The sequence below is a fragment of the Bombus terrestris genome, chromosome 10 (genome assembly GCF_910591885.1).
Source record: "Bombus terrestris chromosome 10, iyBomTerr1.2, whole genome shotgun sequence".
Lineage (NCBI taxonomy): Eukaryota > Metazoa > Arthropoda > Insecta > Hymenoptera > Apidae > Bombus > Bombus terrestris.
This window is the reverse complement of record NC_063278.1, coordinates 17,480,694-17,504,563: the sequence shown is the minus strand read 5'-3', so window position 1 is coordinate 17,504,563 and position 23,870 is coordinate 17,480,694. Positions and strand designations below refer to the sequence as shown.

The 23,870-nt window shown below is 36.0% G+C and overlaps 1 protein-coding gene and 2 long non-coding RNA genes across 6 annotated transcripts in view; 2 read left to right on the top strand and 1 right to left on the bottom strand.

The window, feature by feature from the left end:
• Nucleotides 1–23,870, top strand: part of LOC105666188 (CCR4-NOT transcription complex subunit 6-like) — a 484,667-nt gene that overhangs the window by 82,098 nt on the left and 378,699 nt on the right. Inside the window, exon 4 of one of the 4 annotated variants that reach the window (XM_012313152.3) lies at nt 1,274–1,373. The exons of the other annotated variants lie outside the window; for them this stretch is intronic. Coding sequence (XP_012168542.1) covers nt 1,274–1,356 — 83 coding nt within the window. The 3' untranslated portion in view covers nt 1,357–1,373. Of the gene's footprint in view, nt 1–1,273; nt 1,374–23,870 lie in introns of those variants that run through there. 4 annotated transcript variants of the gene reach the window in all.
• Nucleotides 3,324–5,163, bottom strand: LOC125385867. The gene is made up of 2 exons (XR_007225571.1): nt 4,760–5,163; nt 3,324–3,702 (listed from the first exon to the last, which is right to left on the bottom strand). It is a non-coding gene; the product is annotated as an uncharacterized LOC125385867 (long non-coding RNA).
• Nucleotides 5,860–10,343, top strand: LOC125385866. Its single transcript, XR_007225570.1, has 2 exons — nt 5,860–6,365; nt 6,445–10,343. It is a non-coding gene; the product is annotated as an uncharacterized LOC125385866 (long non-coding RNA).

Below are 23,870 nucleotides of genomic sequence, written 5' to 3'. Positions count from 1 at the left end.
ATTAGAAGAGCAGAAGTATGTGTTCAGCAGAATGGGCAACATTTTCAGCAATTTTTGTAATAATAAACTTTATGATTACTTCATATTATTTTATTATGCATTTTTAATTTCCCGTTACGGCAAAAACAAACTTAAACTGTGATAATATCCATCGAGGCAACGATCTACAGTGAGATCCGTTATAACGAGACGTGATAAAGTGCACGCGTACCGAGCGAAAATTCAAAGTCGATTTTCTCGAAAACAAAGCCTCAGACGAAAAATTTTTATTTTATATTTTCGACTTCTTTTTTCGCGTAGAATCACCCCCTTTCCGCTTGTACCACTAACCAGTTACCAACCACCCTGTATTATTCTTTTAATGTTAAATATTAAATTATACATTTTTTTATACGTCATTCTATGCATTTTTTAATTCCTTGCAAAAAATGTATTAAGCTACTTGGCTCGAAAAATGCTTAATTTACAAAGATATTTCAACTTCAATCTTTATAAAACTTATCGTATAAAAGACAAGGAAAATATAGACGCGTGTAAAAATACTGTCGTCGACAGATTTTCACTTCCCTCGATCGAACCGCTTATTGCGAAGCTGAATTCAGACTAGCGATCATCTCAGATCACGTCAAGTCAGCCACCGGTCCAAAGATTTTCATTTGACTCGACTGATCCGCTTACCGTGAATGCTCACATTGCACCTGCCTGACTTGACGCGATGATCGTTATTATTAATCGCCTCTGAATGCTCTCGTTCGATTATATAATCGCCAATGTGAATCCAGCCTGAATGCTCTCATTGGACCACGTATAAGCGATTTTCACCTGTGCCTGACTTAACGTGACGATCGCTGGTGTTAATCGTCGCTGAATGTTCTCATTGGATTACGTGTAAGTAATTTTTACCGGTGCCTGACTAAACGTAATCTAATTGTACTGTAGTCGCCAACGTGAATCGTGGCTGAATGCTCTCGTTGGACCAGGTGTAAGCGATTTTCACTTGTGCCTGACTTAACGTGACGATCGCTGGTGTTAATCGTCGCTGAATGCTTTCAATCGATTACATGTAAGCAATTTTCACCGGTGCCTGACTCGTCGTGATCCGACCGTACCATGATCGCTAACGCGAGTCGTCTCTCAATGTTCTCGTTGGATTACGTGTAAGCGATTTTCGCCGGTGCCTGACTTGACGTGATCGCTATTGTGAATCGCCCGTTACTCGCGAGATACATAATTTCAACGCGCTCGATCTAACTTCCTCTTTTTCTTGTTGCAGGTAAGTCACTAGCGCTTAGCTTCGAGAAACGCTACCACGCTCGTTTCTTCTGGTTCGAGGATTCCGTAATCACGAGCAGATGAGCGTTCAATAGCTACCGAGCAGTTTAACGACCCCGCGTGCTCGTGTCTCGGTGTTAATGGGTCTGTATCCTTAGAGCCTGTCATTTCTTGCCTTGGAGGACTCGTCGCCCAGGTGTGTACCCTATTTCGATCGATAATCGCACAATGCGTTTCTTAAACTTTATCTACTCGCTAGGCCATTTTGTCGGAGACAATTGTACCTGACTCTAGTTATGTACATAAACAGGTACATGAAATAAAAATACAAAGAAAACCTTAACCAGTTGAATTTGAAACAATTCTTCGTTATATTTACAATTTTATTATTAATTACCAGTTTATTAGGACAAAGCCAAAGGGCGTACGGTGAGATAGACGTATTTGTTAATTTTATTTTTATCAATTACAGTGTTTATTTTTGCATTAAAAATTAAATCCTGACTAAATATTTGACGTAACAGTGCATCTCCAACGTTTTTCAAAGTTACTCGATATTTTAATTTTACGATCGTCAATGATGAGAACGTTGATTTACAATAGATACGTGGTATGAAATGCCATAAGCGTGTTGAAACACCATTTTAGATATTATTGCTGGAAATTGTGTGCTGATTCCAAGAAGAAACTCGTGCAAACGATTCTTTAAAAAGCTGGTATTTCATACGTATGTCGATTAACAACTCGGTGAATTCTTTATGATCTTTTAATGATAGACGATTAACATTTTTTATTTCGCTGGTGTGTGGCGATTGCGAAAATTTTCACGACCCCATAACTCCGTTACGCGACCCCGTATGTGTAGTAGCCTATATCTAAGAACAGTAAGAGGTTCGCTATATGTATATTGCATGTGTTCCATTGACTCTGTTCTTTTTTTTCTTATATATTTGACGTAGTTCTATGTTACATTAGATTAAACGAAAAATGTTAACAATTTCACGAGATAATTATCAGATTAGATTAAACGAAAAATGTTAACAACTTCAAGAGATAGACACTGGGTTAGATTAAATGAGGGATTTTAATCATTTTTAAGAGATAGATATTGGATTAGATTAAGTGCAATGTTTGAGCAATTTCAAAAGATAAATATTTTCTTCACGCTTACGCACTTACGCTATAAAAACTTCCATCGAGCTTTCTATTAATAAAAGAAAATTAGATATTAGGTAAAATTTAGCGACAAATTTTAACCAACAGAACTTGAAGAAGCTCGATACGTTTCAGCATAAATTTACAGTCCGTATCACCTCGTCGTATTTTAGGATTATCGTCGATTTGGTACAACTTTCTTCCCATTAATATTCTTAGCGAAATGTGACGATGTGTTCCATTGACTTTATTTAGTCGCGTCTGTTACACATTGGCTTGCTTTTTCAGCAAGTAGACACGCGTAAGGTTTGACCCGTATATTTTTTCCTTTCTTAAAACTTTGTTAAAACACTAGAACTACCAGACTGATCAAAACGAATAATTCATTTTTTTTTTTTTTATTGAAATTTCATACATTCACGCTGCATTTTTATACGTTTAAATGACTTATCGTAAAATTTACGAATAAGAAACTCGTCTCTTATTGCGTCGTAAACGTGAAATATCTCTTCAAACTTTAAATTCCTCGTTACAAGCTTTGCATTTGAGTGATCGGTAGTTTTAGCGATAAATAAACATCATCGGTGAGGATATTTGCGTCGATCTCTGCTGCGAGTATGGGATAATAACGAAGTAATTTTCCATGGCCAACTGTGTATTAATTAACGATAGTTTAGGCACATTATCCGCGTCGCTGTTTGAAAGGAGAACGAATTGCATTAATGGACAGTCATGAACGTTCTGATTCACATTCGGTTACTGGAACTGGTTATTTCGTTAACTCGAACGCGCCAACATCCTCGTTTATACATGCTATGACTTCGTGCAACGGAATAAATCATCCTCGTAATCGAATACACGTTCGCAAACCATTTAACGTCGAATCGGTGTATGTATTTGGTAAAAAAAAAAAAACTAATCTAAATTCTGTTCTTTTTTTTTCGTACACTGAGCCACTCTACTCGTCCCTCGATCGAGTCACATGGAGAAATAGAATGTTTGTCGTTCAACAAATAGTCTGTCCAGCGTTATGTCATCGACATTAATTGATTAAGCCGTTAGTTTGAGATTGACTTTTGCATATCCGGCGAAAAGCAACTGTGTTTGATGCAACATTTTGTATTTCTGCTTTTATAGTCGCGGTATAATATATAATTTGTAGTGTTTATGAAATAAAAGTTCAATTACGTGAAGCTCGGGATGAGTTTACAGATGTTTGGAGGAAAAGGAGAAGAATGTACGAAATAGAAAGAGATGTCATCTTGTCTTTTTATTCTGTAAATAATTATTTGTCTTCATTTTGCAAACGACACAAGCGCAAGGGTAACTCGAGAGTACGTACACAAAGAAGCAAAGGATAGGGAAGGAGTAGAATGATAAAGATGGATCAACCATTATTTCCTTTTCTTTATTTTCGTTGAATTTTCCAAGACGGATCCCTAAATATCAAATATCCAAGAACAATTACTTCTTGCGTGTTATTTCATGATACGAAAGATACGATTTATGCGACTGTCTCGTCAAATCATAACCATCGACTTTCAAATGTGTATTTTTCCTAAAGAAAGCTTTGTCGAAGAAGAATAATTGCAATAACCTTTCTCACAGTATCGAATATTCAGTGACTTTAAAAGACGCAACGAGTTTTATAAAAATAGGAATTCAATTTTTGGAATAAAAAGCCTGAGAGCTCAATTACCTGTAATATATTAATCGCTGAGAGGTATGAAAAATTAATTAATCGTCCTAGATTCTAAAGTCAATATTTTTCATGTAAAATGTAATTTGTGCCACCTTTTATGGATATTTAATCAGTTTGATTTACAACAATGAGATATTAGAGTATATGGAACAGCGTAGAAATATTTTAAATTGTAAATACGTTGATTCATAATTTATTCGTGCGAATACGAAAGTAAGAGGTATAACTTTTGTTGAAAGAGAAAATAAATTATTTTTATTTTATTTTAAAGCTTTGAACTCTTCTTTTAATTTCAAAAACATTAATTTTACATTCATTGTAATTTAATAAATACTTTCCTATTACTTTGCATGTTCGTTTAAAATTGTATCGCATTGGGTGATATTTACTTGTCATATTTTTCATTATTTATGAAAGTTCTTGCTTCGAACAACGATTATTAAATATCGAAAGGAAACACACAATTATTGTAATTATCATATAATTACAAAATCTTTATCTGCGCAAGATTGTAAATAATAGAGATTCGCTGTAAGTAACAGTAGATTAAATTCGAACAATTCCTACAGTGTCAAATGCCTTCCACTTAAGTTATTATGTCATTTAGATACAGTGAATTAAGTTCTTTACCTAAAAGCTCCAGTTGAAGGTTAACAGCTCGTTCTTTCCATGCTTTTTCACCGATGTTTGTTTACGTTATATTCATACTCAATTTAGCTTCTTCATAATCTTCGTTTCTCTTGTTTTCAGACATAAAAATATCGATTGTATATCAAAGATCCTAATCAAAGTGTATATAATGTTACGCAAGATAAACATATTTCTGTGTTTTTATATTTATCGCGCGTAGGAAATTAATCTCTGCGTTATCCAATTAAGAATCTCAAGATTTCTTGTTAAATTAGCTAAATTAGCGATCTCTAACACTTGTGCGATGTAACGTACATAAAGCCTAAACCCGAAAGAGATCATTCTATTGGTTTGGCAACTAAGTGATTGTGATTTTGTCATTAGGTGGTAATGTGGTAGTTGCCAACTGCATATAAATCGTTTCTTGGAACGTTAGCTTTTTCGCTGATATGGATACAGGAATAAAGAAGTCTGTATAGAGCGTTGCAAGCTATTTTCTTGGTAACTATCAAGTATAACGACAAAATTTGTTAAAACTTGTGGTGAATTTTTGGTAGCTTTTCGATCACCCTTTGAGTGCTGAATACTCGCGGCCTATGCCATCCGTACGGACGGCGCGCGTCTAGCGCTGACGATCGCTGTGGACGGAATACTTTTTCATTAGACTGAACTCTGTCGATTGACTATTCAAAGCGCAAATCGTAATAAGTTATAGTAATTCTTTTGCACGAGATTAAATGATTCAAGAGCGTTATTTTTTAGTTATTTTTAATTATTTATTATAAACATTGAAATTTACAGTTAACTAGAATTTGGGTAATAAACTAGAAAACTAAATTTAGTAAATATTAACACAAGTTAATAATTTAGTTGTGTGTGAAAAATTCAGTGCTTGAGGAAACTAAAAAAACCAGATGTAGAGTTTTCTTACAAGTGGTGACCACTTCGACAATAACGAGCCACTATTGGCATTTGTTTACTGCCGTAAGGGATGCATTTATATTTATTTCACACAAACCTAATAGTATTACTTCTGCGTAGGTGTTCGGAAAAATTGAAAAACCCATACATGCGTCCTTAGTCCATGCCGGGCACTTACAGAAAACGCATATATATGTTCTTAGTCAACACCGATAGCTTTCGCCAGACATCTATATGCGCCCACAGCACTCAAAGGGTTAAACTTATTACACTTAAAATATGCACTTGGAGACCAAACGAACGCATTGTAACCCCAAACTCTTTTACCCTGACGTCACTTTAGGCGACCACTTCTAAATATTCTCCGGACAGTTGATACCTCTACTCTAAATATTCTCAGGACAGTTGATACCTCTAAATATCCTCCGGACGGTTGAAACTTCTAAATATCATCTGGTCAATTAACACCTCGCCACCCTGATAAGGAACTTCCAGGAACAATATCCCCTCCATCATTTTCATTGTTCCTGCTTAGTATTTAGACTCCGAATAATGACGGCCGAGCCAGTCTGAACTGTGAACCGATACTTGAACATTGTAAGTGGTAGCCAAGGGTCTTGGACTCTTGAGAAATAAAGTTTTTTGTATCATCAAGAGAGTTTCTTTTTTACGTGACAGCATCAACGTGCGTAGCTTGAATATTAAATCCCTCAAACGAGACGTGGAAAGGAATGTGTTAATGATTTTACTGGTCTCTGTTCTAGGACAAATCATCGTTGGTTCCCTTATACCGTTTTCTCTTTCGAATAAGATCTATAAAATAAAAATTAGCTTCTGTGGTAGATTATTTAAAAAGAAACACGTGTTAAATATTCTCGTCTATAACGAATCACCATTTTGATATTTACATATACAATTTTATAAGTATACGTATGCGTTAAAATTAATTTGTTTCGATGATAAAATTTGAAACGCACTTTGGTAGATATTGAAAACGTCTGTTATTATTGTTACGCCCCGAGGCTCACTGTACGCCGTGTTCCTAACCGTCTCGCTACTACAGTGTCGCAGACAGATCGTCTTACATATACGAAATATACACAACATAGCGATAAACGCATAGTTGTCGTCAAGCAGCGAGTTCTAAAAAACATCGATTCGCCTTCGGTTCGATATTTTACCTACACAAAAAAGGTAGCATACGTGATCATAGGCGAGAACGGTCGCGAGACCCGAACATGGTGGGGTCGTCTCCAAGTGAAGACAAAGGAAAAAATCGAAGGGCAGTCAGTATCATACGAGGAGTCAAACCGAATGCTTCGAGAGGTTCAGAGAAATAAAATCAAGTTCGCTTAGCGAAACGAATACGTCGAGAAATACTATAAGTCGAGTCGAATTGTAATAATAAACTAGTTGTATCATCGTTAAATCATTTGTAACGTGTTAATTTTAAATATCGTTAAAAATGGAAGCTTGTATTAATCCTTGTTAATTCAGTGTTCTGTTATCCTAATCGAAACAGGGAAACGACTGATTCGCGGCGTCGATATCAAAATCGTAACGAGAATTTACGCCTCTCGCTGACGCGTTTCCTCGCGATCGCGTCTCTCCGCGAACGGTCGTGACAGTTATGAATATTTATTCATTTTTCACTAAATATTCTTGCTAGCAACTATGTAATGATAGATGCGCAAAAAAGTGTAGAAAAGTTATGATTTCCCTAAAGGCATTGCTAAAATTTGATCAGCAAGTTATAGAAACTAATATTACGCTCTGGAAACTAGTGCAACTGAAGCTAGAAATATAGTACATGAATTTTGGAACTCGTTCACACAAGTTTAAATAACAAGCCAAACTGAAGTATACGAATAAAAAATGCAGGTTAGCAGATAATGCGTGAAAAATAACGCGAAGTTTCGGCGAAATATACCATCAGTTTTTCTAATTTGAAAACCTTCTTTTTTTCACTTCCGAACACAAATTTTCTCGCTCTGCCTGCCTCCCAGAGGCAGATACTGCGATCCATCATAAACGGTCTAGCCGAAAATGTACGAAATACGCGACCAAAAATCCGGTAACGTTAACGCGCAATGATTAACTGGAAACTGCGAAATGAGTAGGTTGCCAGTATATTTACATAAATATGTATATACGTAGATGCAGTAAAGATTCACTTTGATGTTACCACTGGTTTGTAAAGCTAACTAAAAACGTAAGCTTTGCGTCTACTTATGTAATATAATTCAGCAGCTAAGCATGCAGATACCGATGCATCATCAGCTATTTTACCTACTTTTCGTTCACTCGGGAATATAGTAGCGACTATACGCGATAATAAACATTTCCATGCTCGTTTCTCTCTCAGCATGATCATTTCGTTTTCGCGTATTATTCCCGCTGAGTACGCGCGTTTATTTATACGTGTATTATCTCCGGAATCTTTTTATGTGTCTATGAAATTTTTCGATCTGTATTTTTCTTGATTGTTCGAGAATAGACCGATTCTAAAATAAAACGTAGTTTACGAGCGTGAAAGCGATAATTATTCGGCCGAGTCAGGATATTGGACTTTCAAATAGAAATTGCACTTTCTTCGATATTTAGAGACAAAGGGACTTCGCTTTATTCCTATTGTATAAAATATTGCACATTACAAGACGCTGCGTGTTATTCGTTAAATTGAGCAAACGTGTCTTTCAATAGCACGTTATTATATTTTTAGAAGAAAAAGTCGTTACAATAATAAATATTGTCAAAGTTTCTCACTCTTTGGGTAGCAACGTATCCTAATAGTTAGAGGCTAGACTCACAACGTGTCGTCGAATGAAAATCATACGGTTTTCTCAAAATCACGAAATCTTTATTTTTATCAAAACGGTTCATAGGATGGTACTTTCCAAGTTGATGAATTTATACACTGTCGCTCAACTGTTGTATGTATTTGATAAGAAAGAAACTTGGACTTTTAGTGGGCTAACAAAATTTAGAATTTAATTATTTAATTAAATATACTTTATGTACGGAATTAATTACAGATCCTAAGGATCATATAACGTAATGAATACTTTGTTTTAAGAATTCGACGTGCAGAATAACTGCTTCGAATATCGCCACCCGTAATATCTTGAAAAGAAGCATTGGCAGAATTGGGGTTGTAGTGAAACATGTGTAAAGGAACGTATTTTATGTACGTGGAATACAAATAACGTCTCTTTCGTCTGACACTAATTTCATGTAAAATTGTCTCTTTGTGTTTACTTGGAAATCTGATAGGCGATATTAGGCGCACTTGCAATATTAAAAAAACAAAAAAATTAAAGATACAAAAGTATTTCTTAATTCTTTTAGCCTCGTGGATAAACATAAACATGTGATGTTTTTCTTATAAACCTCGCAGTTATTTTTACGTTTTTACTTATGTTTTTACTTATCGTATTACCATGCTCGTATCAGCAGGTGATTCTTCTCTTAACATTTATAAATTATATTATCGCATATATGTGCGCGCGCGTATATTCGTAAGCTTTAACATAATTGGATAATAAATCGTTAACTGAAAATTGAATACCCGCGGGCTATGGTTCGTCAGGTTTGTGAAAGCGTCGAGCGTTAATTGGGTTGCATTTATTAGTCACCCCGATCGCGCTATCTCGCAATTGCGGGTTCGCAATCGATGTCAAACCTACAGGGCATGCCAATGTAATCAGCATAGCAAATTTTGTTTCTAAACTGTACGTCAAGATATCGGCGATTTTGCTTCGAATCAAAAACGACCGACTTGTTTGAAGAATGAAAACGTTCCACGTAATGTTATAAATTATGGATGGGATAATTGCAACTTTTCAAGAGTCTACATTTTTCTTCCTCTTCTTGCGATTCGAATTTCTCGACATTTAGGTAAATAAGAATTTTTTTTGATTTTATTCAATTCGTCGTAAGCCAATTGAATTCATTTTAATTGGTGTGATTTCACCGCAAGACTAATTCGATATTCTGAAAGAAGACTGTTGTAATTAGAGTGCGGATATTTAGACGAATTCATACTTCTGTGTTAATGTAATTTAAAAAAAAAAAAAAAAAAAAATAACCTGGGATCTAGACAGAAATTTATTTTATCTATTGAGTATCCTAACAAATACTTGCAGTTTGCATATTTCATAGATTTTCGCGTGTTCTGGGCATTCTGCTAATTTTTGCGTCTGCAAATTTCAAGTAAATGTATGAAAATACATGATCTAGTTATGATTTTAGCTCCAGTCGAAATAGATGAAAATCCCCTCAAAAGAAAGAAAAATTCAGCATTTCGACTGTGTTGAGTGCCTACGAATTCCTATTTCGCGAATCTAAAAATCACAAATCACACCGTCTCTGCTATAAATTTGCATACCGTGACGGTTAACACTTTGACTGTCACGTTGGTATCGAGTTTAGAAAGTCATTAGACATAAATTCTGTACTCAAGGATATTTGTGTTCTACGTAGCGACAAGGACCCGGAGAATCAGCGATTATTTTAATTCATCGGATAAGAAATTTATGAAACATTTAATTCTAGAAAAAATTATTAATCTTTCAATTACAGTTTACGATGAGATTCGGAAATTGAAAATATAGAATACAAATGTACATTAATATAATATGTTAATGCACGTATGACATAATAACTTTTGTGCCAATGTTTCTTCTTCCACGTAAATCCTACGATGTTATGAAATTAAAAGAGGTGGAAATACTTGTAGCCCTATGATAAAATATTTACTTTTATATCACGTAATTATAATAAATATATTTAATACATTTATATATATTCGATATATATCAATAAATATATTTTATATCGCATATAGCGCACTTCTGTAAAGTATCTATTACTGCAATACATTTTTTCTAATTGGACAGAACAATTCATAATTAAACAATTAAATTATATGTGTTCACTATTTGGTCCTTAACACTTTGACTGTCACGTTGGTCATATAGACCGGCCACGGTTTCTCCCGTGACACCACGGTGGTCATTGGTGACCGGAGCGCTTGAACTTCTTGCAATTGTAAAAATTGTATGAAAATTGACACTTAGGGCATTTTGAATATAACCGATAAATAGAAGATACTTTGAAATAAAAAGTGTCCCATTGAACAATTAAACATTTTTATTAGAACATCGATAAAAAAAAATGAGAACAAATCTTGCATCTAACTGTGCACTGTGTTTGCATGCATATCTTTGAGGGGTAATCTACGAATATTATTATAAACACAGCTTAGAAAATAATCGTAAATGTTGCTTTATAATCGTATAATCGAAGTTAGAAATGTGAACATACCTTACTATTATATATAGAATGAGCAAATACCGTTTACTAATATCTTCTACACGTTTCAACAATATATTCTGGACGTTTTGCTTACGAGGAAATAACGAATGCGAATGGTCTGTTGAAATAAACGAAGCTTTGTTATAATATATCGTTATCAACTGTTAGCAAGTAGCCACGGTGGTCACCCGTGACCACCAATAAGATAAACGGTCTATTGGGGAAAAATATTGTCTTACAATTTATTATTATTTTGCCATTATATGCTTTGAATAATAAAAATACTCCCGTGGCGTTCTGAGCGAAACATGTGATATCGGCGTGGCAGTCAAAATGTTAAAAGGAAACTTAAAACGACACGCTATGAATATTAGTAACTTTCGTACTACAAATCTTTCATCGTATTGCCTACAACAATGTGGCAACAATATCTTTTGCGATGTAGATACGTACGTTATATTTATTCATTGCTCTTATCAGATGTAGCTATATTTTGCAAAATTATCACTTACCTTTATATGTCTGATTTTATAAACTTTCTTTCGTCCATCGCTCTGTACAAAATATTTCCTTGTAAATCTTCCTAATTGAAATATTTCTCTTTCTTATCTTACTCTCCTCGATTAACATCTTTTTCTATTTTCCGCCAGACTTGCGCGTTCTCTGTTTCCGCTTATACACGCGTCTCGAGCGAACCACCGCCGGGAAATCAAATCCCCTGCTCCGTCCGTAATAATTCGTCGGTATTGATTAACCCGTATGATTGTGATGTCTCTCAGTGGAACGAGACTTGCATTGAAGTGTCGGTAGATGTGTAGTCGGTACATACGCCGAGGTTTCATGGTGTATCGTAACGTAGCTCTATTCGTAAACGACGATGTCCTCGTGGTTCTCTCCTTCTCTGCCATTCGATGGTTCGCCCGTGTACCGGAGGGTCTGATTCGATATCGTTCCATGTCGCAGCTCTATCCATTGGGATATTGCATCTGCTAGTTTATGGCTGGCCAATTTTCCATTCACTTTTATCGCTGTATCGAAGGTCTGTCGGTTACCTTGCAACATGTGGTAAGTAATGAAAATGTTTGGAAATGCTCGAATTTATCTTATACCCAATCCTCCGTAGACAGGTTGGGTCGTTTACCCTGCAAACGATATTTCACTTGTGAGCTTCTTATTGCAAGCTGAATTTCTGTTTCTCCGGACCAATGTTTTCAACATTTCACTCGAAAACTAATCTTGCAGAGTTGGCGGCGAGGCTAATGTCGATTGATATAAAACGAACAAAACGGTAGTCGAAGACTGTTCTGGGTTGACGGAGTTACAGCGAGCGAAGACGAACGAGGAACGAGCAACATGAGAGATGCGTCTACGAAAAGGCGTTTTTTAAATTGTAGCTTAAGTATTTACAATCAATTCCTCTCAGCAATTATAAGTAAATTCGCTGTGGTTACTTCGATTTTGAATTTTGTTCGAAGAAATCTGTTTGCTACGTCTAGCGGATGGTGTCTTTTTAATCTGAACACGCGGTTTCTGGGGCACGTTAGCTCTGCGGCCAGTTAGTTTTTGCGTTTGGCAGCTGCTTAGCCCGACGTTCGCTGTATTTAGTTATCTCCTGTCTGATCGAGGCCACTGCAGGATCACCGTATATATCCTCGTTGTTTACGTACCATGGAGCGTTATGAGTTGTAAGGTCTCCGACTGCAATCTTTGTAGCATTTCAATGTTCAGAACTGCTTTCCTGAAATTGTATCCATAGCTGTAATCCGTATGTCCACATTGGCTCGAGAATAATCTCATTTACTGAAGAGTGACAAGGCAAAGGAACGCGGGTCTGATTGCTTATTTGTCGTTTCTAATAAACCCGATACAGTCACGCAGATGAACACGCATTTTGACCGGAAGCGTCACGTTACAAACAAGATCGTTCAGCAACGTGTGACAAGGAGTGAGCAAGTGCAGGAGATCTCTTCTCTCTGGGCTGTTTCACCTGCTATCTTCTCATTCTCACGGAGTACTGTAGTCATCTGTTCCAAATAAGCGGCACGTTATCCCAAGTCCCAAGTAAACGAAGCAAACTAGGGTTCTTTATTCGATTAACTTCCGTTCTTTGAGCTTCTTGGCCCCAAATAAACGGCTACTTCGATTAAACCGGTGACTCGAATAAGCGGCATCCTCGAATCACTGTATCCTCAAATGGACAACTATCTTAACGTTGTACGTAGCAGCGTCCGTTAGAACAACTTTTCGTAAAGAAGAAAGTGAAGTGCCGAGGTGAGAGCCAGCGGCACATTTGCAAGAGGCAATTGGAGATTGCTCATCGGTTGATACAGTGATTTATCGAAGTTGTGATGCGAGAGCTTCGTGGAATGGACCGCGGCTCTGTTGATCAAACGATCTCTCGAATTTACTCTGTAGGATATTCTTGGAGTTGCCTGATGACTGCTGCGCGTGCGATGACTCCACGCGTGCTGTTATCGAGAACAAAGGAACCTAAGAGAAATAAAGACGTACGTTTGGTAGAGCAGCAACGCGGCACAAAGAGAAATCTTCCGCCGTTGGCTCATTGGCTTTTAATCCGTCAGCTCTTCCGGAGCAAACAGTTTATTCCGAGGAATTTTGCAACAAACAGTTGTATCTGTGTAATCTACCATCGGGATATGCAAGTTTACAATTTGATGTATCCACCTCTGTTACATGGTCCGTTGTAAAATAATTCGGTTAGGAAGTCGGTATATGTTGGAAACTGACCACGGTTAACAATATGGCTGGATTGTTAAGAAAAAGCAGGTTGGAGTAAAATATGTCTCTTTACGTTTCTTAGCATGTAGAGAAATAATTTCCAACGTGAAAATATATGCAGAGAACCTCGGATAACACGGAAAGATCTATCGATGTTCATAAATCGTGCGATAAAATCATAGAATAATTTTGATAATGTAATATTGCGCATGTATTTAGTTAATATAATATCAATTAATTATTTTATCGGTTGAAACCTCGGTGTTAACCGCTTTCACAGCACCTGACTATTTACACTCACGTAGTCCTCGTGTTGAGGAGAAATGCGAGGTAGGATTAGGTTAGGGTTAAGGTTAGGTTTGAAGTCACAAGAAATGAGGTTATGATAAAGCCCAGAACACCTCGGATAATACGGAACTTCGGTTAAATGGGATTCCCGTAACCGAGATTCCGCTTTACTTCTTTTTTATTGCAATTGGAAATTTTATTGCACTCAGAATGGGTTAATCAAGCTGTGTATAGAAGAGCAAGTAGTTTGAACAGGCGTATAATCGTGCGTGGACTGCTTATATCGTATTTTATATATTTTCTAAAAAAAAATCCTTTATTCGTGCATTGCTTTTACCTTTTTATATATTAAAGCTATTAATATAATATATAATTATATAATACATAAAGCTATTTTGCTTTTTGATATATATATGTCGGAGATGAAAGGACATCGGGGCCTTCCCTTTGGAATTTTTGGGAAAATTCCCAATACTTTAGTTTAGATTTTTTATTATAGCTGTACTTAAATAATAAAACTTAGAAGTAGTTTATCATTTAATCCGATTACGTTTGCCCGGGGTTTATGACAGTAGGCTTGGGCTTTCAGTTCCACTTGGACTTTTGACAAGGAAGAGCATTTGCTATCCTGTTGACCGTGTATTTGTTATTGAACCTAAGATTATTGTCACTAGAATTTCGAGTATCTAATTGTCACGATTAATTGTCAAATTCTGTAATAGTCATATAATCACCTTGTGAATTTATTATTATATTCATTTAGTGCCTAAATAATCATTGTTATTATAATATAAGTCTTTAGTGAGAACTTATTATTGTCCAGTGAAATTGTTTATCGCTAGTGAACTTTATTCTGTAATAATCATATTTGTACCATTAACTATCATCTATATTGTGCACTAAAAAAGTGGCTAATCCAAAAGAAGGTTCGTTAAACGCTTCTAACTCAATACTAACTCGACATATATATATTTTATTATCACTCGTTCAAATCGTTCGTTTCACTTATTGTCAGTCTTTTTACACATTCGTTCGCCTACGCCTGTTCGCATTCATCAACGTCGTAAGAGAAACAGTTGGATAATTGTGTATAATCTACGTAATCTTCTTGATATTGGCATCATACAGCTCTTCCATCAGATGATTTTGGTGAATCCTATTCGTTGATTCCTTTCCAGTATCTCAGATCGATGGTTTTCAACATTTGTTCGATTGATGGGACATGTAGAGCATTCTTTATATCGTAGCTCCTCGATTCGTCACGTATGGTGCATCGAGTATCATTCTCGCAATTAACAATGTAGACTGTCCTACTTTGATATTCTCTTGATTATCTTTAATGACTGCGCCGACTACAGAATTAATAAATTCATAAATTCGTAGCAGCTTCATCATCGTTGTTACGTTGTCTTTTCATTTCTCATTCTCAAGATATAAGAAAAACATAGAATGATGCATAAACTCGTTATTAGACTGTGGTTCTTTATGCAAATTCATATTTTCCTCGCATTTTCACATCTTCAAATTTCCTCTGAACGCGTAACAATTCACGGTCTACTTATTGCACAATCCGATACAGATTTCCGCACTGTATTAAACAGACAAATTTAAAACGAATCTGCCGGTATGCTGCAGCATTTATTTCCTGAAAATAATGTTTAGAATCCCATCGCGACCATATATACGACAGTATTACACTTTGACCAGTTTTACTGTACGTTCGTTCGTTAGTGGTTGGGCGTGAACTTGGAGTCTTCGCCAATCAGTCGGCTAATACCCCGGGGAAACGAAGTTTTCCCTCGAAAGAGGGTAGTTACAGTAATAGGAGAATCGTTGGAAAGAGAGGAACGCCCAAAAGGACAAAAATGGAACGGGGCTAGATTGGCGTCCATCGATTTTATGTCTCTCTGAAACGTGACGTTTGCAGTAAACTGCTTTGTAATACTTGATCAACTGACTAAAACACGAAAACACGAGTGTACGGTGCTCAATGCCTGTGCGATTATAGAGATCTAAATGAATTGGAATTGAAAATAAATGGTCCGAAGGAAAAGGGCTTCTTTATCAAAAGCATCGCCCTTACGATTTTCTTTTGCCATTTATTTATATTTAATGTTTGAATAAAATACTAGCAAAATCAGAATGCTTCCTATGTTTGGAATATTTCAATAACTAAGGTGTTTAGTCTTTTGAAATTTGGAAATTACTTTCCATAGAATGTTTGAATAGAATACTAGCAAAATCAGAATGCTTCCTATGTTTGGAATATTTCAATAACTAAGGTGTTTAGTCTTTTGAAATTTGGAAATTACTTTCCGTAGAATGTGTTTGCGATGCGACCCTATTCGTAACAATTTAAGAAAAGCGTGAGAATATTAATAGCTTGCTATTTGCGTTTACTTTATAACGTTATACGATTATTATACATGCAACTTGAATAAACAACTTTCCTTGCCATTAATAGGTAAGTAAAATGGTAGACTTTTATTCTTCACATTTTTATCTGTTTTCTATTTACCTGTAGAGAATTTTTTTCATTAAAGTGTATTTTCTAACGTTTGCAATAAAATGTAAATTTCGTGATTTTTGATCGAACATTTATGTACGTAATATATATGCATATATAATGTTCATATATTAGTAATTAAAAATTGTTAGATTTGGTTAATAACAAGGAACAGCGAAAATTATCCAAAGAAATTGGCCATTATTTTATTGCAAGTTTGTTTCAGCCGATAGTGATACAAAACTGGCAGCGATCGTATTTATTTCAACTTGTCCTGCCAATGTTATGGTTTGATGGACACGGCCTTTTATTTTGCCGACAGAATAGACGCAACGGGCGAGTCAAATCACGAGCTTCATACGTTGTGCACTATTTCTTCCAATTAAAGCAATTGAAACATCGAACGTATTCGAAATATTTAGTAGATCGGAATTCGTTTGGCTATTTGGATTTTATTTGTACGGTGGAAGCGGCGAGCTTGAAAAACGTTGCGATGCGTCGACACGAATCTCGAAATTGTCGATTCGTAGTCAAACACAAACGATCTTATCGTGACGCGAATTCGTGTCCTCTTTGCCGCTCAAAAATGTTTTTCATTTTCATTGATCTTCTAACCTTTGATGTACACCTGCCGATTGGCCGACTTTCTCCCGATAGCACGTGTACTTCAATTCGGTCAGAGCTTTCTAACGCGATGAAAACCAAAATTCATTCAATCCAGTCGCTTATACGATGTTTCTCCCTCCCTCTGTCTCCATTTCTCTCCCTTCACGAGGTACAATATCGTTCATAAGTATTCCGACAATTTGATTTACCTGTAATCCAACAAAGTATACAGATACAACGAGGAAAATATAATTAGAAACAGTCGACTGTGGAACAGAATACCATTTTGTTTTTCGAATGTCATTCTCATAAAATCAGTTGCAACGTGTGAAAGAGTTCTGTGGATGTTCGATTTATATTTAACAGCTGTCTCATATTTCCAACGTTCTGAAGCATTTTCAATAATTGAATTGAATTAACATTTAAAGAAAACATTAAAATGATTGTACTTAATGGGCATCCAAATATAGAACACTGACATCAGACACAACATATTTATGGAAAACAGATATGAAAAAAGTAGTTCCATTTTGTTTATTATTCGAGACACTTTGGTTATGAAATCACATTTTTAAGAATTTAAACGAAAAAATAGCTATCTGGAATAATCACATGTCCAGTACATTCGTTACGTGTTTAGATTAGGCAGAATTGTGAAACGTATCTTTGCCAAAAGAAACACTCAAGATAGCCTATAACTGTTTGATGAATGTCCATTTGTCAGATCTTTAAAAATAGCATTATTCCATAATTGGCCACTGTCGTTAACTTTTGTTATGTAGCCAGTTTACAAAGTACCATCTAAAGTACCATTAAAAGATATAACAATATATAATATATTTTACTGTACATATATTATGTGTATTGTCACGTGCATGTATTATTTAAATATCATTGTTCTTACTAACATCCGGTCTTTCCATCAGAATAGAAAACTCTTGCTGATCTGACTCTGACTCACTAGTTAAGGAATGTGGTATAAAATAATTCTATATGAGATAATTACAAACATTTTTATGCTGGCGCCTGAAAACCAGTTGAACCACATGGCAATGTTTCATTACACAGTTGTGGTGAAAAGAAGGCTCAAAATTCTTACTTATATACGAATGTTCGTAGATTTGTGCTAGATATTTTTCACCATGGTGGTACCTGTCATGCTAATGTCAATTTTAATTTTAATTTTGCTAATGTTCATTTCGGTGCATACGTATATTAAGTCTACTCATTGCCCTTATAAGATAGAATTCCATTTCCTAACATTAATTCTAACATTAAAATACACAAATGTAATAAGCTTTCAACTTCTCTGTCGTTCGTCACGTACACCGTAGCTACGCTGATTATATAGAAATGAATCGTTGAATTTCGACTTATCCCTGGTTTTGTAATTAAAATAAATCTTGTCAGAAACTGTGATCATACTGTGCATATATATATATATATATATACAAAGTTTTAAATAAATAAAGCACGGGAATATCAGGGCAATATGAATTTATTTTTATGTAACCAATAAAAATTCCAATTAAATTTGCGTTCGGACTTTAGGCTCGTTTTAATTAGTGCGATTTCACTATTCATTATATTCAGAAAAATTAATTTCATATCCTTACGAAACTTTGTTACACGTAATTAGAGATATTTACGCGGAAATTCATATTTTCACGAACGTAATTAAAAAACTGTAGCCTAGAAGGAGAAATTAGTTTCACCTACCAATTATCATAACAAATACTATTTAAACATATATTTTCACGTGCGTCACTGTACTACTGTAGCTACCATGGCGATTGTCAAATATAAAATCATTGAATTTCGATTTATCCGCAGTTTCGTAATCGAAATACAACTCGTGGAAAACAAGTTGAACAAGCGTCCGGATACTTTTGACCGATAGTGTACATAGTTTGCTGCGATTCTACACCGTCGCGTCGGCCGTAAACCCGCGAACAATCACGATAATGGATGCCTTCTAGGAAAAGTTATAGCCGTTTCGGTGTAATAATCGAGTGCCCCTCGAACTTGGAAGGGAGCGAGCGAGAGGGTAGAAAAAGGACGAACCTTTTGGCTGGTCCCGTGGAGACAGATCTGAGAAAGTGTGCGGAAACGTATCCCACGGTGGTTGTTTTCGGCTGTACAAAAGGTAGAGGGTCTGTGTTGTTTTTGGTGCGGAACCGAGGCATGTGGTCGACACTTCTCGTAATCGATGTACTAACTTGCCCAGCTTTCTTTCCCCGGTACGCTCGCCGTTTCCCCTATTTGTCTTTTCTCTCACTTTTTCCACGCATCTTCGTCCCTCCTTTTTTTTCCTCGCTGTCTAGAAAACACCCGGCCGTCCTATTAACGGTCAACGAAAAAAGAAAAAAAAAAAAAGAAAGAAAGAGAGAAAGCATTTGCAATGCGCGACCGCCCATTTTACAAGCAAAACCGATGAAATATTTTTATAATTATCCGAGCGCTATAAATCGCTCGTTAACGCAAGTCAGTTAACGCAAATGCTCGAAAATAAAATCACAAGTTCGCCGAGTGGTTCGACCAGTTTTAATCCTGCACTCTGCTTGATATATAGCAACGAACTATATCATAGGCGAAAAGATTAGCGTGTAAAAATCATAGCGAATAAATTTTTCTTACAATCGCATATTTCCGTGATCTCGCTGGTAAATAAAGGACGAACGTATACCACGGAATACTTATGACGGAGACAGTTGTGGACGACAAATAAAATATTTCACATGTCCGCAAAAATATACCGCCGTACGTTCGTTCTTCCAATGCTCCGATAAATCATGTTACTTTTAATTTTTCACACTTCCGAACTAATTTATCGTATTGTTCGAATACTTACTATCAGATTTCGACACTAATCCAGAAATATTTGATACCTTTGGTCTTGAATCGCACCACGTAATTCCGTAATTGATGGCGACAGAGAAACGTACGGAATCGCACGTTCATCGTTTCTAATAATCTCCATAAATATTCAATGGGATTCTCAGTGCTATTGTACGCAGGAAAATCCAAAATGCAGAACTGTTGCGTTTTTATCAGATTTTCTGCATTTTCGACTGCGTGTTCCGGGCTTGCTTTTACATATTTTATTCAGAGATTGGAACATTGTTAATAGCATCGAGGTAACGTTGCGAAATATCTTTATATAAATTGACCAACAATCAACATTTCGTTAAAATATGAGATTTCCAGCGGTGCAGTAAAACTGCATCGATTGCTTGTTATTGTTCCGCATATGTAAATAAAATATTTGAAATGTCATAAAATATCTTGCGTCAATGCTAACCGTGTTACATATTAACAGTGTTTACCTTGCTAATTGTTTACATGAATAAAGAGCGATTTGCGCAAAACAACTGCGTTGCTTCACCTGCATTTCTCGAATACGTCATGAAACGCTAATTACGTGCTTTTCAAAATAACAAAAGAACCGAATCACGTTGCATCGAATGTTCGTACAAATAAAACTCGTCGACACACGCGCACTCCTGTCGTATTATCAGACTTCCTTTTTTACTTTCTCCGGGAAACGCATATATTTGTATAGATTTCAGCAAACAATTGGATGTTTGATATCTCGGTGAAACGCATAAACGAGAAGTGAAACTAATTGATATTCGTAGTTTCAGAGGACGACGTCTGGCAAGATGGAGAATTTCTTTGTAGCTTTTTCAAAGTGCTGCCTCCACCTCCATTAGTCAGAAAACATACGAAATTTAGAATTTTTAGAAACGCGTATGCTTCGATTACAGAATTCTTCGAGGTTGCGTAATCGTTAATGTCGGCTTACATAAGCTGTTAAACGTTGTATTTCGTGAAAAGAATGCCATCTTCGAGCTTCTTGACGTCTCTCACGATCTTAATCGCGAAACGCTTTAACACCCGCAGCTATAAATATGAACTAACGATTAATTATGCGATATTCAAATTATTATTGTTCGCTAATCAGTTTCTAAGATTGCATGTATTTATGTAGAATTATCGCTTGCCATCGTGTTTCACGTATACATTTATCACTGTACATTGAAGTTGAGATTGAAATTTAAATGCACGTTTGATGACCGCGTTCTGTTCACTTTTACTATACACAGTGACGAAGAAAAGTACCGAGACTGGCTTATCTTGCAAGCTTCTACACGAATCAGCAAAAAAAAGCTCTGACTTTTCGTTCAACTTTTTTTTTAAAAATATAAGGTCGAAAATTGCGATTTCTTAAAAATGTTATTAATAATTTTTATCACAATGACTATGAACCAGCACTTTGAGCGACTCTACAAGCAACGTTAAGCAACCAAAATTTCTGTTTTAATTACGATTCCAATATTGCTTTTCATATTGTTCTTAGATTATTTCTTTGAAAAACAGCATTGTTTATTTCCAACGTCAGTTCCGGAATGAATTCTCCTGTCGATTTTATGATAATTGAAATTTTATATTTCGCGTGCTCTTTATCACTTACTTTCTTGGTACAGTCATTTAACGACAACGAATTGCGAATATCTAAATTTCAGACTCGAAAGTCATTCCACGCGCCAAAGAATTGAACGAATACTTGAAGATCGTGCGGAGGATTTTATAGAAAAATCTAGTCTGTCTGTTATAGAAAGATTCGATATGTGTTTGTTGATTCATGGAATTTATTTGTTTTGCAACAAGGAACGTTATCTTTGAAACGTTAGCAAAACCACTTTTCCACGTGCTGTAAAATATGGGGCAACTAAGAAAGGTTTCATCGGCGGTAAATTTCAAGTGAGAAACGAAAGCGTTTCGCCATTGCGTGGTATTGGTGAATATTTCAATGTATCGCTTTCACCGTAAAATCACCCGTTCAGGCGTACGTATCGACCGAGATTTTCACAACGGTCACGCGGCGCACTTTCACGTAGCACTTCGTCTACTTTTCTCTGCTCTCTTTAATATGCGTCATTTCTCTTTCACAAAAACGCCACGTATCGCTGTTTCGAGCGCGTATATACGCTTCAGCCCAGGCCGATAATGTCAGGCATGATTAGTTTCTTACACGGAATACCCGTTAGGAAAGTGTGCCAAGACGTCCGTGAGTTTCTCGGCTCGCGTGGCTTATAAAATTATGATAAATTTCATAGCAGGAAGTACATTTACGACGAACCGAGAAAGCTTTCCTTACAAGTTCGCGCGTCAACTACGCTCATAGAAAATGTATCGCGTTTCATTAGTCTTAAGGCCACGCGTCCGTTTATTTCAGTCAAATTCCCTGCACATTTTGACAGACATAAAGCGTCCCATAGCAGAATTCGGGAAAATCTACGACGCGATAAATTCCAGTGACAAAATTCCCGCTGTGCTCGTCTTGGCAAACGTTGAATAAGAAGTACAGAGATTTTGTTTGAAAGAAAATCAGCTTCGCTCTGATATCTCGTCCACTTACAGACAAATTATTTATATCGTATAATAAAGTCGTATAAATAATCATTGTATTTATACGAACACGTCTTTGAAATTTTCCATCCTTCGTGAGACTTCAGACGTAACACCCTGTATACTGTCATTCGTAAAGATGAATTACGATGACGGTCAGGCACATTATACATACGCATCTGAAAGACATTGACGATCATCGAAGGCGTGGCAGACGATTGTATTGTGTGTTAATCCGCAGCACGTGCAAACACGCATGATAACAGGAGCAAACATTTGTTGCGTTGCAAACACCAGATTTCCATGTAAAAATTGTCGGACTTGGTGCAAATCGTACGTTATATGACGTTGAATTTCATCCATGCTGATTATATCGATCGGGGCTAATGAATAAGACATAAATTTGTTGGCATATACGATATCGTTTATCGAACGATATGCAAAGTGAATTTGCCGGAGAGCAACAAAGTTTACTTGGGTCCCAAAGGAAATTAGAAGATGATAGTTAGTTTCGTATTGATTTCTTATGAATTACAAATTTCTCGGATACACCGGCGGGAGTCGCGTCGATCGAAGTTGACCGAAGAATCCAACAAGTAACTATTATCTTCCAACTTTCTCTCGTTCTCCATTCTTCGATTTAATTATCATAATTTATTATTCATTAGATCTGCTGACAAGTCGTAAACTTATTTGCATTTCCGCCACTGATTCTTATCTCCATACCCACTACTCTTATCTAATTATTATTATCTAATTATCGAATTCGAACTGCAATTTCTCGATTGAAATATTTTTACTAGGTTTTTATGATAAAAAACATGAAACGAGAATAGAAATAAACAAGGGAATCGGTAAAATGTTAAATGCATTCGGTATTTCTCGTAGGCATCCGAAAGCTTTGGTAGATTTATCGTAGCAATATATGAATCTTATCTGATGTGTAGAAATTAATGGCAGAATTATTAACGAAGAATTGTACTTACAACGTTTTTTTTATGGAAATACTAAGATACAAATCTAAATTACCCGTATAAAAAGAGCAATAAAATGTAACATTACCATTTGTCGTATGTGCTATTAGATACGCTTTTTAATTAAGTATTACTGCTTACAGTAACATCGCAAGTTCTTCCATCGATACGGAAGATTCGCTTTAAAGCGACTTATATCTGAGAAATTGAAAAATCTAAAGGTAAAATACAAATAAGGCATAATTGCAAATACAGTTTCGTTATTGCATATCGGCTTTTGAAGATCCCTTTAATCAGGTCACGATATATGAAACATCATCCATGGCAGGATTAATAATCAGGAACAGTA